The sequence below is a fragment of the Pogona vitticeps genome, chromosome 11, assembly GCF_051106095.1.
Source record: "Pogona vitticeps strain Pit_001003342236 chromosome 11, PviZW2.1, whole genome shotgun sequence".
Taxonomy (NCBI): domain Eukaryota; kingdom Metazoa; phylum Chordata; class Lepidosauria; order Squamata; family Agamidae; genus Pogona; species Pogona vitticeps.
The window spans coordinates 5,257,953-5,272,215 of record NC_135793.1 but is presented as its reverse complement, the minus strand read 5'-3'; the positions used below and the strand labels follow the sequence as shown (position 1 = coordinate 5,272,215).

General features: G+C 44.4%; 1 protein-coding gene across 16 annotated transcripts in view; it reads right to left on the bottom strand.

The window, feature by feature from the left end:
• TENM1 (teneurin transmembrane protein 1) overlaps positions 1 to 14,263 on the bottom strand; it is a 705,377-nt gene that overhangs the window by 42,348 nt on the left and 648,766 nt on the right. For all 16 annotated transcript variants that reach the window (XM_078380797.1, XM_078380808.1, XM_078380802.1 and 13 more), the window contains 3 exons: positions 8,369 to 8,618; positions 6,530 to 6,550; positions 1,978 to 2,210 (listed from right to left, as the gene is read on the bottom strand). In XM_078380797.1, coding sequence (XP_078236923.1) covers positions 1,978 to 2,210; positions 6,530 to 6,550; positions 8,369 to 8,618 — 504 coding nt within the window. The remainder of the gene's footprint in view (positions 1 to 1,977; positions 2,211 to 6,529; positions 6,551 to 8,368; positions 8,619 to 14,263) is intronic.

Genomic DNA, 14,263 nt, shown 5'->3' with positions numbered 1-14,263 from the left:
CTTCTTGGGGGGGAAAAACTTATCTTTAATAGGGACTCAGACTTGGAGCTTGAGACTCAGTACCAAAGACCACGATTTGAACCTGGGACTCAGATCCAAAGACTAGCCAACACCCCTGCATTGAACTATTAAACCCATTATGTCATTTATACCATGAAAGGAAATGAGCTGAGTGGAATGGCTGAAGTACTGAAGACAAGCTAGATGTGAAGAGGGCGGTTCGAGAACGCCATGTGGGAGAGTGATGTTTTTCAGAGTCATCTCTTCTAGTAACTGGGTTTAGTCAGCCCTCCCACTGTCATCAACTGTGGGTTGCCTCCCTCTTTTACCAGATCATCCCTTAACAGCAAAATATGTGTCTCACTTCCACGTCCCCACCAGCTCACCAATTCCATCGCTAGCAGTATCAGCACTGAGTAATTTAAAAGGTTTTTGTTTTTATGACATTGGTAAATTTGAAACCTCCATCTTAGGAAATGCATTAAAACACTTCTCCCCCAATTGCTCAAATAAGACAAAGCAGATAATTGCTTTCTAATTAGATATAATCAGTTCCCGTCAGGAAATAATACACTGGTTCCTTTCCTGAATAAGGATACAACATAATAAAATTTCACCCGTGTATAGAACTGATTTCCTGCATTAATTACTAGCCTGCAGATTAATGTTTACTTGCACTTATTCCATGCATATTTTCCACCATCAATCTCTCAAACTATAATTACAATCGGTTATTAGCTAATTTACAAATGAGGGTTCTTGTGTGTGTTGACCATTGTACTGACTCACAGTTTATTAGAATTCTCTACTGTTCTATAGTTTATTTTCTTAGCTCACAGTTTAGAAGTGTGTATGTGAATGTCAAAGTTTTCCTCACAATTACAAATTAGGATTTTGCCATGTTGTTGTTGTTTATTCATTAAGTCGTGTCCGACTCTTCATGACCCCATGGACCAGAGCACGCCAGGCCCTCCTGTCTTCCACTGCCTCCTGGAATTGGGTCAAATTCATGTTGGTCGCTTCGATGACCCTGTCCAGCCATCTCGTCCTCTGTCGTCCCCTTTTCCTCTTGCCTTCACGCTTTCCCAACATCAGGGTCTTTTCCAGGGAGTCTTCTCTCCTCATGAGATGGCCAAAGAATTGGAGCCTCAGCTTCAGGATCTGTCCTTCCAGTGAGCACTCCGTGTTGATTTCCTTCAGAATGGATAGGTTTGTTCTCCTTGCAGTCCAGGGGACTCCTCAAGAGTCTCCTCCAGCACCACAATTCAAAAACATCAATTCTTTGGCATTCAGCCTTCTTTAGGGTTTGCCATGCACTTGAAGATTAAAGTTCCAGAAACAAGTCAGGTAAGAGTTCAGTGCTTCAAAGAAACTCGATACCCTTCCAGGAGATGCAGAGTGCTCACCATTCTAAATTGTTTGCATCAAGTATTAATGGTTTTTCTGCAAGCCAACTTTTCAGTGTCAATTCAAATGCATGGCTGGTGGGTTTTTTGGGTTGTTGTTTTTTTGTAAGCCCAAAATCCATGAGAGTACAGTAAGATCACTTGGTATTTAACAAAAACACAGAGATTGATTTGAAATGTTACATTCTCCTAGGAAATCATAGATGTGGTGGAGATAAAAATGTTGGAGAAATTATCAGCATTGGCGTTGTTGTTGTTTAGTCGCTTAGTCGTGTCCAATGCTAGTTGGGATTTCAATCCCTCGCTGTGCGTCCTGGGAGAAGAACCAGCCTATGTAGCTTTGGGCAAGCTGCACAGCCCCAGAGAGCCCTAGAGTGGTCATCCTTTTCTGACTATCTAAATAAATCTGTAAAGGGTTGCTGCAAATGGGGAATGGTTCATAAATACTGTTGTTAACTAGAGTAAACACATCAATTCAATAGGACTCACAGCATTCTTCAGAAGTGTAAAAAAAACCCCACAACCAAACTCAAGATTTTGTATCTGGGGTGTTTGTAAAAAAATCTCTTACCTCGAGGGCTATGAAGGGATGCCTCAGAAGCCCGTCCTCCATCCCCACAGTGGCTCTGGTCAAATGGAAGGCACTGGTCCCCGGTGCCTGCCACCACCTCATAGTTTTTCGCCAAATCCTTCGTTTCGCTGAGCAATTTCACTTTGTAAACCCTTCTGGTATTTGTATCTGACAGGTACAGGGATTCCGTGACTGGATCCATGGCCAAGTAATATTTGTGAGCTGGACTAGTGCTAAGAAGACAGAAAAGAAGGAAGACAAAATAAGCCGAAAATTAACCGGTAACTGTACACGAATTCACCTTTGTTCTGCATTTCCTGCAGTCATTTTTGTGCAAACGTCAAGTAGAAATCTCAAAAATGATATGAAGGAAGCTGCTGCACAATGAAGCATTCCAGGTGGACACAGAAGAAGGGATTGATGCTTTGATCCCCTGCAAGACACTCTCTGTTATTTCAAGTTTTATGTCTTCCCAACAAAGGGGCAATGGAAGATCCAGCAGGTCGGAATCAAAAAATGCACAGGAGTGTCCCATTATTCACACATTCAAGCAATTTATTGTTAAAATAAGGATATTGGTTGGGCCCCTTCTCACAGCAAAAACATATTCCATTCCTTAAAGGATTGTTGCTAACATAGTGCTTGCTTGCTTGCTTGCTTGCTAGCTAGATTGATTGATTGATTGGTTGGTTGGTTGGTTGGTTGGTTGGTTGGTTGGTTGGTTGGTTGGTTGGTTGGTTGGTTGGTTGGTTGGTTGGTTGGTTGGTTGGTTGGTTGGTTAATTCATTCATTCATTCATTCATTCATTCATTCATTCATTCATTCATTCATTCATTCATTCAAAGTGAGCCCAAATCTGGAGACGTTTTTCTGTTTCTGCAAATGTTCAAACAAACTCTTTCTCAAGCCCTTTCTATGGGCGCGCCTTTAATATGTTGCCAGCCAGCTATCTTTCTTGTTCAGGATTTTGTTTTGTTTGTGCTGATTCGTCCTTTGGACAAACAGGTGTTCAGTGCTGGGAAAGCAGTATAAAAATATTTTAAATAAAACTAACAAATAATCCTTTGTGTTTGTTCTGCCATTAGTTGCCCCTGGGTAGGATTACCTGTTTCTCCTCTGGCGTCCCAACAGGTAGGGTTAGGACCGCTAGCCACTTGGTGAAGCTGATTTGGAGTGATGTTCTGTCAGAAGCAATATAGCATCTTCTGGGTTTAGAGACCTTCGGGCGGCTTGATACCAAGCCAGGAGGCCGTCAACCTCAAGGGGAAGAGGCATAAACAGAGAAAGAGGCCCAGAAATGATTCGTGGTCCCTCAGATAAATCGTGGGCAGCTTTTATTCAAAAACCGTTTCACTGCAGAGAGAGGAAGTTGGCACTACCAAGCAAGCTACTCAAAGAAAGGACAGGCCATGAGTACAGCTGGTTTTCTTAAGACATGATCTCAAGGACACTGTGGAACAGCCCTCGAGCCTTCCAACAGCCTTTCTGGGACTCATCCAATTCTTTGTTGTCTTTTCCAGAATATATCTTTGGTCAGTGCCTGACCTAAGGAAAGTGTCTTGGCTTCTCTATTCAGAACAAGAACATCTATAAGAACAGCTCAGACAAGCTGCCCCCATCCAACTTGTATCTTCCTCTCCTGGCAGGCTTTTAATAACTACAACGAGTCCCTGGATGCTGAATTTTTATTCTTCTACGTGCCCTTTAGAACTTTAAAAATTCTAATCAATTGATTGGTTTTCAATTATTATTGCATATTTATTTTTTAACCTTCCCATTTATTGTGTTCTTAAGGTGACTTGCTTTAGTGAGTCCCACGGCACAGTGGTTGAACTGCAGTACTGCAGTAAAGATTCTGCTCACAACCTTGGGTTTGATCCTGACAGACTCAAGGTTGAGCTTTCCATCCTTCCGAGGTCAGTAAACAGAGTACCCACTCTCTAGGTGGGAGGCAACATGTAGCCTGCATAATTAAATTGTAAACCTCCCAGAGAGTGCTGTAAGTGCTATGGGAGAAGGGCTTAAAGCAAGAGAAAGGTGGCCTAAAAAGAAAATTAACAAACAAATAAGTTTTAATGCAAAATATGAAGAAATTCTGACTACATAAGTAAGATAATCTTGTGTCCCTGGCAGATCCCAAAGGAACTTTCCTTTAGTGGGAAGCACGAGGTTCATGAGGTTCATATTTGCAAAATAATTAGCCTGACTGCTCCAGAATCCTCCAGGGGACTAGAAACCTACTTTGTTTTAGGAAACAAACACTTCTAATATGTTATACTTCAAAGAACTTGGAAGAAGTCAGAATGGATGACACAATACTAGAAGGATTAAGGGCCTAACCACATACTATTTTCCTTATGCAGCCTGCATTCAGGAATCTAACATTCTGCTCATTGGCTTTGCTTTCTATTTTGTCCTTATTTTCAACTCACAACTGCTTCTGGATCTCTGCTTCTACTTGGTTCTGTTGGGTTCCAGGTCTTGTTTCTCTAGTAATCTCCAAATACTTCTTATGCTAAGCATTGTGAGGTTAATGTTTGCCTGGTGTACCATTTTCCAACCTGAGTGGTTGCATGATTCGGTCTTCGTTTGTCTATTCTCTTTCTAATAATAGCAAGAAAACTTCTCCGCAGGTTGTCTGTGTGCGCACCTTATTAAGGGGAGACTTAGGTACCAATTCCTGATTGACAGCCTTACCCCGCCCCCAATTTTGTTAGAGGTTTTTCCTGGGGTGCTCAAGGAGGGGATTCAGGGCTTCGACCTTGCCTTCCTAGAGTCTCAGGGGCATCCTGTAAGGTCTCAGAGTCTTGACATAGAGATTGAAATAAAGGCAGTCTACCTTGCAAGATTACTGTTAGATTATGCCTAGTTTAGCTACATCTTAGGCTAGGTCTTTCATAATCTCTGGCTGAAATCCTGCCTAATTTGAAGTTGCGCAAGCTGGCGTGAAATCTGCACCAAGGTAGGAGTCGTATCCAGGAAGCAGCTCTGTGCGTGGAGTTGCACAGTCAATGGCATAGTCTGTTGTGTAGTTAATTGCATGGTTACTGGTAGTTGTGTAACCAGTGAAAAGTCAGTAGTCCGCTGTGTAATCAATTGCATGGTTGGATGTGTGGTTAGTTGCATGGTTAGTTGTGCAGTTAACTGTGCAACTAGTTGTGTGATCAGGCACCCGATTGGCTGGGCTAGCTCTGCACAACCTTCCACAGGTGTAACACCAAGTGCAATGGGATTTCAGCCTCTGTTACCAAATGAATTACATATTACATTAGACTATTGCATTGTATTGATTAATTCTGAGAAGTCTCTTGCCACTCACAGTAGTAAGTTTAATGAGCAGACATTTTGTGGCTTTCCCTCTTCAGCTATATTACACTTCCTTTCTTCAGTATGTAAGTTTGCCGCCGAGGGAGTTCTAATAGAGGGTTAGAGAGGATCTTGAACTTCCATAATGAAGAATGATTAGAAGAAGCTTGTGAGATAATGAGTTTGCTAATTAGAGACTGATACTGCAAGGTGTCTATTATCATCCATCGACATTACAGCACCTTGATGGAGCCTGGTTATGAGCCATCCTGGTTTGGTGCTGGCACTATTACGTTATATTTGATCAAGGACAGGTTAAATGAAGAAAGGAGTTAAGGGACAATACTTGAGGGCTGAGGAGCCAGGATGTAAAGGAAGTTCATAAAGAACCCCTCCAAAAGAGACAAGGTACACAACGTCGAGGAGGGCTGAAATAGTGGTAGGACAGGTATTAGCAGAAAGGATGAAAAGGTATTTCTGAGGGAAGCCAAAGCGGAGCCGTGCTACCAGTTGATACCGTCAACGAACATTAACACAACAGCTGGAATCCTGTTTGGGAAGCTATGGCATGTGAGGCTCTTGATGAAAAATAGTCCCTCAGAATAAGAGGCAGACATTTCTTTCATTTTTTTTAATCCAGGGGTTCCCAACATTGGGTCCCCAGATGTTCTAGGACTACCGCTCCCAGAAGTCCTGGCCAACACAGCCCGTGGTGAAGGCTTCTGAAAGTTGTAGTCCATGAATGTCTGGTGACCCAAGGTTGGGAACCACTAGTTTAAATCAGGGTCGAGAGTCAGCTCACACTGCCTTTTCTTGGCTTTCTGAGGTAAATTGTGAAACAGAGACATTCTTCAAGAAAGGAGAAGGGCAGGCCAGGTGTCAATGGAGTCAGGCAGAGATGTAGGTTCACCCCCTTCCTGAAGACCAATGGTTCTTCCCCCCCAGCCATACCTTAACATTAACAGAATTGCTTGCAAGAGGGAAGGGTGGAGCGGGAGGGACATTTATTCCACCTGAGCAGTGTGGAGAAGCAGGACATAAATGTGATTGACAAGTAAATAATAAATAAAGACCAGCCCTGCAGAGGAAAATTCCTGAGAACTCTTTCCAATGTTAACCTTGAATGTCCTCATTTCTCACAGTGGGATGGAGGGTGGGGGGAAGTATTATGGAGAAATGGAGAATATGGCAAAAAACCAGAAATCCGTATCCCCAATTCCCAGCCACAAAGGCCCAGTTTCCTTACCTGTGCCTCGTGTCTCTGTTTCTTAAATGGTAAATTCATCCAAGAACACCATAGAAAAGAGAGAGAGAAGGAAAAAAAAACAAAGTTAGCACCCATCAGCATACTAACAATATGGTTAGGAAGTGCTGCTGCTGTTAAAAACTAGCATTATGTGGACCAAGAGGTGCAGATGTAGCTGGATTATAATTGCCATCAACCCGATCCAGTGTAGCCAGTAAGGACGGATTACGGGGGGCCTGAGTGGATCTCCCATTTCAAATTCTAAACCAGTTACCGGGAAGGTGTGTCCCTCCAAATGCATGTCTGTATTTATTAACATTAATTTTTTGCTAAAGTGGGACTGCCGTATCCACAGTTTCACTTATCCGCTGCCCCGGGACTGACCCCCAGATGGAACCAGAGACTATGCTATATAAAGGCGGCTTAAAGTCAATGCATTCATGGCCGGATATCTCAGAGGGAAGCCGCATTTGCAAGGGAGGGGAGGTGTTGCTCGTTTCAGGGAAGCCTCCCTTGCAAACAGAAGGGGGGGGGAATCCAATCATTTGGGAAGACTAGGCCAGGCCTCCCTCTCTCAACCATGTACAGATACCAAAGGAATCTGGTACTTCCAGCATCTGCACAGGGGCTCAGAGCTGATTCCCTGCGGATACCATGATCCTACCACATCATGAGATGCTTTCCTGGCATGGATTACAAGGCTTTCTGAGTCGACAGAACTGAAGATATGATGACAGCTTCCAGAACCCTGGCTAATGTGAGAGGCTTCAGACCATCAACCTGGATCTGGTAATGTTTCCTGAACTGGGAGGTCATGACTCAATGTCTTCTGATGAACATTTTCAGGAAGGAAAGGAGGAAGGAAGCAGAACTGAGGAAGATGGTAACTGACGTCAGATGCCTCTGGAGCTTTTGGGGAGCTAACCTCCCAAGATCAGATCTTACGCCTCGAAGAAAGGGGAGGTAGCGCACATTCTCCCAGGTTTTATTAGAGCATTGGGACCGAGCCCTTGAAAAGCCCTTGAGCGCTTTCAGAGCGAGTGAATCTCTCTGTCTCACCACGGATGCTTTGCCTGAAAGGAATAACTTCAGAAACGCAGGAAAAGCAACCTCCTCCCACACATCAGCCCTTCCTGAGTCATGATCCTGAAGGCAATACCAAAGCATAACAAGTCAACACAAGCTGGAGACTTCCTTTGTAAGTTTTCTTCGTTGTGTTCTGTGCTGCTGAGTTGAAATCAGTGGCCCTAATAAGGCCTTCAAGGCAAGTGAGATAGAATGGTGCCTCACTTTACGATTGCCCCGCATTACGACGAAACCGCATTATGACCAATCTAGACCATTAAACGGTGGTCTAAATGGGGTTTTTTCGCTTTGCGATGATCGGCTCCCTGCTTCGGGAACCAATTCTTCACTAAACAATGTTTTTTAAACGGCTGATCAGTGGTTTCAAAATAGCCGCCAGGTAAACAAAATGTCTCCTCGCTGTTTTCTGGGACAGATTCCTCGCAAGACAGGCAGCAAAAATGGCTGCCCTATGGAGGATCTTTGCTGGATGGTGGGGTTTCAATGCGTTTCAGTGGGTTCTTTTCACATTACGATTTTTTCGCTTAACGGCGATTTTCCTGGAACGGATTAGCGCTGTTAAGTGAGGCACCGCTGTATTGAAGGAGTGGTTTCACCAGTTCCATCCACCTTGCCCGCCATGAATTTCCATGGCCAAGGAGGGGTTCGAACCCAAGTCTCCCAGGTCCTAGGCTGTCACTCGATCCACTACACCACAGTGAGCATCCCCGTTGCTTTCCCACCATATTCTGTAAGCCTTCCAACGTTTCCTACCTGAGTTCCAGGATGCTGACGCAGTTTCCTGAAGGAAGGAGCCTCCGGACAAAGTTGAAGTCTCCGATATAGATGCTGCCATCGGTCCCAGAAGCCATGGCAACAGGTGCGAAGAGTTTGCTGCCATGAGACGGGCCGTTGCAGTTGGTGCAGGAAATGCTTCTCTGGTGGCCGTTGCCCATGACGGTCGAGATGATTGGTGGCTGCTGGGAAATGAAGATGTTCTCTCCGTTTCCTTTATGTACAATACCTAGTTTAAAAATCCACATGGAGAGAGACACACAGTAAGGGCATATACTCTTGTAGGCAACATTTTGCTTGATCCTGACTGGCACGGATCTCAACGAATTGTCCCTGAAGGAAGGAAGACGTGGAGAATTTCTAGTCAAATATGACTGAAGAGCAGCCTTTAGAAGGGAGCAAAGAGTGTGGCAGTTAAGTTTTAGTCTTTCCATGGAGGCTAAGAGCTGGTGATCAAAACAACAATGGGACTATAACAGTGTCATTCTGCTGGCGAAACCGTTGGAAGTTTTTGCAATCTCGCATGCTGCCTTTAGTAGGTTTGGTTGGGAGGAATCTTTCCGAGCTGGGGTGACAGTCAAACTCTGCAGCATGAACCAATCGTTCCTTCCCTGCCTCTGAATTCAAAGAGAGCCTCACCTCTCTGCTTGGTGCTCCTTCCCTTGGTCTCTAGGCAGTCAGTAATCTGTTGAAGTCTGTTACTGAAATCAGTCATGTTTTTTGTCTGATCTTTTCAATTGTAAGTCATGAAACCTTTTACTCTTTCTACTGTTCATATCTCAGAGTGAGTTATTCAGTATGTAAGTGCCAACCGATGAGAAAAAAAGGGGTGGATTAAACAGGGAAACTTGACCCTATTTTGCTCCGAGATGCCCTTCACTTCTACCGCTCAGCTAGAGGCATCAAACTCAAAAACCCAAACTGTGCAATGAAAGTGGTTTCCATCAGTGAAAGAGGAAGAGAGGTGCATTCCCTCTTACCCCTTTTTGGGCTCATTGAGTACCATCAAGATGTCCTGGAGGATTAGGAAACCCACTAGTGAAGATCTGGGGGGTAGTGTGAATGGTTGTTGGGGAGAGTGGAGCAGGAAAATGTGTTATTGGGCATTGGTGCCATTCTGGAGGTCTACCTTTGTCACACAAGGGGGTGATTGAGCTCCAGATTTCCTGCGCTGGCTGGGGGTTGGACCTGATGACCTTTAGGGTCCCTTCCAGCTCTGCCGTTCAGCGATTCTATGCCAATATGAAATAGAAATCACTTGATTCTTTAATGATGTATGATCAAAAGCAGATAAAGTCTTAAATCCCTTCAAGCCTTTTCTAGGAAGTCAGTTCAGGATGTTGTAGAAACAGCGTATTTGGCTGACTTTTGCATTACATGGAGGCCTCACAGGCTGTTGTGAATGAGTCTTTGAGCTCCTCTAGAGCTCTGGGCGCATCTACCCTGCCATTATAAACGTATGTACAAAAGAGCAAATCAAGCAGACCTTTGCCAGGTGTCTGAATAAACATACTTAAACCGCACAATTAGGGAGGGACATTGCAATATCTTTCCCCAATAACTGTGAAATGCCGATTTGAAAATGTGAAGTAAGGAGCACATTAAAGTATGGGTTGAAAAAACAGATTTCCACAGAGGCCTGACATTAAGAAAAGCAGGTTTTTGGAGGCCTGGGCATTATAAGCCAAGGAAGTACAGCAGCAACCGATGGAGAATTCAAATGCGGGATTTTCATTCTGATTTTCATGCAGCTAACAACAGCTTGGGGGTGAATGAATATCTTAGATAAGCGAAACAGCATGGAGAAAAGGGTTAAACACCTGCTCCTTCTGCCACTGCCTTCACTAGCTCCTTTTTGGTAAAAGATAATTTTAAAAAACCACATTGGAAAATCCAATCACAATTCTGCATACTGGATAGCTTGGTCTTGATGTGCACCGTTTTATTAGGGTCTAAAACGTACTGATACAGCTCAGCATGTCTGCGTCTCTGATGTACTATCGTTTGGCTTGGTTGACGAGGTGAACATTTCTTTTTTTAAAGCAGGAATCCTAACGTGACACCGAGATTGGTTCTTACCCTAAATCTTCAATATTCATTTTCTCCACAACTTGTACCGAGGGACATAATTTTGTTTTTAACTCCATCATGCAATATTTAAGAACCGGATGCTGGAATGCTGTGGTTCCTAGCCTTAGGTCACCAGATGTTCTCAGACAAAAACTCCCGGAAGCCTTCACCATTAGCTGTGGTGGCCAGGATTTCTGGGAGTCGTAGCCTAAGAACATCTAGGGACCCAAGGTTTGAACCACTGATCTACAGGGTCAAATATTTTCCCTTCTTGCAATAGATGAACACAGCTCATAACATGACAAAATGTATCTGATGTTTCTTCCATTTTATCCACAGAATGGTAAGAACAGGGAAACCAAACGAAAAATTTCCTTGCAAATAATATATCTCTACATCTGTGGGAAAATATGGAGAGGCTGAGGTGAGAACAATCCACATGGCAGCTGCAAGGCTGATGGAAGATGGAGTCCAGGTCCTCCCTGAACCTGATGCTCAGTGTTGTCTCCTTATTTTGCCGAGACACAGAATCCCACGCACTCACCTGCCTTACCCCTTGGTCTGTGAAATTAGCCTTGGATGGGACATCAAAGAAACCTGCTAATAGTCGTCCACCTTGCCCCATAAGCAAGCATTGTGGTTTTGGGTTCTGCTTAGAAAGCTGATGCAGTGCAACCTGAATATAAATAAAACCCATAGAGACGAAGGGGTAGGAATGCTTCCTGCTCACAGATATGTATGTCTGTAGTTGTGATTCTCCTTGTCTCCTTATTTCTACATTGCTTCCTGCCTCAATATTGGCACAGTCCACATTATTTGTTGTTGGAGTTTTTACAATCTCGCATGCTGCCAGTAGTTTATTTGGCGGGGAGGACCTTTCTGGGCTGGGACAACTGTCAGTCTAGTAAAGGTAAAGGTTCCCCTTGACAATTTTTGTCCAGTCGTGTTCGACTCTAGGGGGCAGTGCTCATCCCCATTTCCAAACCATAGAGCCAGCGTTTTGTCCGAAGACAATCTTCCGTGGTCACAGGGCCAGTGCGACTTAGACACGGAACGCTGTTACCTTCCCACCGAGGTGGTCCCTATTGATCTACTTGCATTTGCATGCTTTCGAACCGCTAGGTTGGCGGGAGCTGGGACAAGCAACAGGCGCTCACTCCGTCGCGTGGATTCGATCTTACGACTGCTTGGTCTTCTGACCCTGCAGCACAGGCTTCTGCGGTTTAGCCCACAGTGCCACCACGTCCCTGTCAGTCTATCCAACACTAATAAATCATCCCTTCCCACCTCTAATTTCAAAGAGAGCCCCGCCTCTCTGCTGAATGCTCTTTCCCTCTCTTTAATGTGTTGGAAGCTGTTCCTTTGTTTTGCTGTTGACCTGTTCATAACAACAAGTATTGAAACATCTTTATACCTGCTCCTACAGATGGGTCAGAGTGACTTATTGAGACTTTAAGTGCCAGTGAATGAGAAGAGGGTGGACTATCTGTGGAACTTAGAGCTGCTATTCCCTCTTGGACTGGCGAGGACTTGCCAACTTGGTTGAGTATAAATCTTATATGCTGGAGCGGTGAATTGTCAGAGTGAAGTCATGCACGTGCAATGGAAGCGATATTTGGCATTCTAGGGTTTTGAAGATTTCGATGTGCAGCTCATTCTTCTCTATTCTAGACACCCAACCCAGTTGAAGAAGAGCTCCTGGATTTGTGTCCGAATTTGAATTCAAAAAGACAGCTGCAGTTCTACAAGCAACTTCTGTACTGGAGCTGTGGCCAAGGGAGCACAAATTGGAGCATTTTATAATAAATAATAATCTCAGAATGGCAGAGCTGGAAGGGGCCCCTCTGGATCATCAAGTCCAGCCCCTGTCAAGGAGGCCCAGTGAGGAATCGAACTCCCAACCTTCTTGCTCTGTAGCCAAAGGCCTTTACTACAGAGCTATCCAGCGGTTCTCATTATAATTGATCATGTTGTCTAGCATGTAACTGTGAATACGAAGGGACTCACCTTGTGAAATTGTGTTCGCAAGTTCATCAGCGCTTATCTGAGCGGGCCAACAGACCCACAGAACTTAAAAAGTGTGACTCAGGAGGCACAGAATAAGTAGAAACTTTCCCGGGGGGGGGCAGAAATGCCCTTCTGCTGGCTGACCTCAGAGATCCGTCAGCAGAGAAATCTGCCGCGTGGGCTAAGATCTGATGGGAGAAGAGCCAAAGAAAGAGGAGGAGAAGCAGTGGAACAAGAGAGGAGATGAATTACATCTGATCCAAAGCCCCTCAAGTCCAGGGAGGCAGCCACAGCGTTGGCATCAAGTCAGGCCAGGGTGAGGGCAGTCCTCTCTAATTTCCAATATCCCTAGGCTGAGAAATCGCTTGGATTCAGCACACTTTCCGCTTGCCTAGTGACAGCTCGGCTCAGCCATTCTGGCTCATTTCATGTGTGCTCCTATTTTAATAGGAAAGGGTTGACAGTTCAATTAATTGGACTAAAAAAATCTCTCAGGAGATGCATATATAGCAGTTAGTGTTAAATTATTGTTTAAGTTTACATTAAATGACTATGTGATGCTTTCCTAGGAAAATTTTATTCACATACACTTCTGGCAGTGAAAGCTTAATAGGTTGGTTAGGGTCGGCAACTTGCAGCCTCCAGCAACTCCCCCCCCCCAATTTAAATTTGCTTCTGAAAACTGGCACTGTAGTGGCAAACTATCCCTGCAACCTGCTTTTCCCTCACTCCTTCTTCGTCCATGAATATTTGGGGCTGCTTTGGCAGCCAACCCCTCAGACGAGGAGGAGTCAAGGTGGGGATTCTTGCTGTGCAGCATTTGAGTGGCTGGCTGCCAGAGGAGGCAGGGAAAGGAAGACCAAGTTGCTGCCTGGAGTGAACAGCCACCCTTGGAAGATAACCCGCCTGCGTGTGCTGGCTTGTAACACAATCCAGCATGCAGAAGGTGGATATTCTTGCTGTGCAGCAGTTGAGTGGTTGGCTGCCAGAGGAGGCAGGGAAAGGTAGACTGAGATCCTGCCTGGAGTAAACAGCCACCCTAGGAAGATAACCTGCCTGCGTGTGCTGGCTTGTGAGTAACACAACCAGCTGGTGGATGGGTGAGCTGTACTCCCAGGTATTAATTTAGAGGAACTGAGCCGAATCAATTCATGCCCATCTCCATTTTTTTTTATTTAGTATTTTCAGGCAGCAGTTCAGTGAATTAGTGAATGCCGATCCTGCGGATATATCCTGTGGCCCTGCTGTATATTTAAATGCACACATTCTCTCCCTTTCCTGAAGCATGACTGACTCTTAAGACTGAACTGAAAGAATTGAAATTTCAAATATTTTTAAACCTTATTTATAAGCAACAAGGGACACACTGTGGATTTCTCTTCAGTGTTTCTTACAGGTTTTTAAAGAGCTCTATGCAATACACCAGAGGACTTCCGATGCACACTGACATCTCCTCCCAGGGCAGTAAAAATCCACTCAAATGACAGGAGCCGTTGGCCTTTGTCTGTTGCTAAATGTGGAAAGGCAACTCTTTTTATACACCGATATATAATTAGGACCCTGGGGACGTCATTTCACTGAAATATGTCTCTGCCTGCAAAGTTTTTGTTTACGGTTGACAGTAAAGAAAAGGGTCTTTCATCTGATGTTGTGCTGTGGAGATAAACAAGTCACAAATCTTGATAAAGAACCACTACCATCTGCGGAAGGAACAGCTCTATGGTTGAATTGGGAAAATTCCATAAAAAAGGACTTTAGAGGTGGATCCATGTGTTGGACAGCAAATCCAAGTTCTCC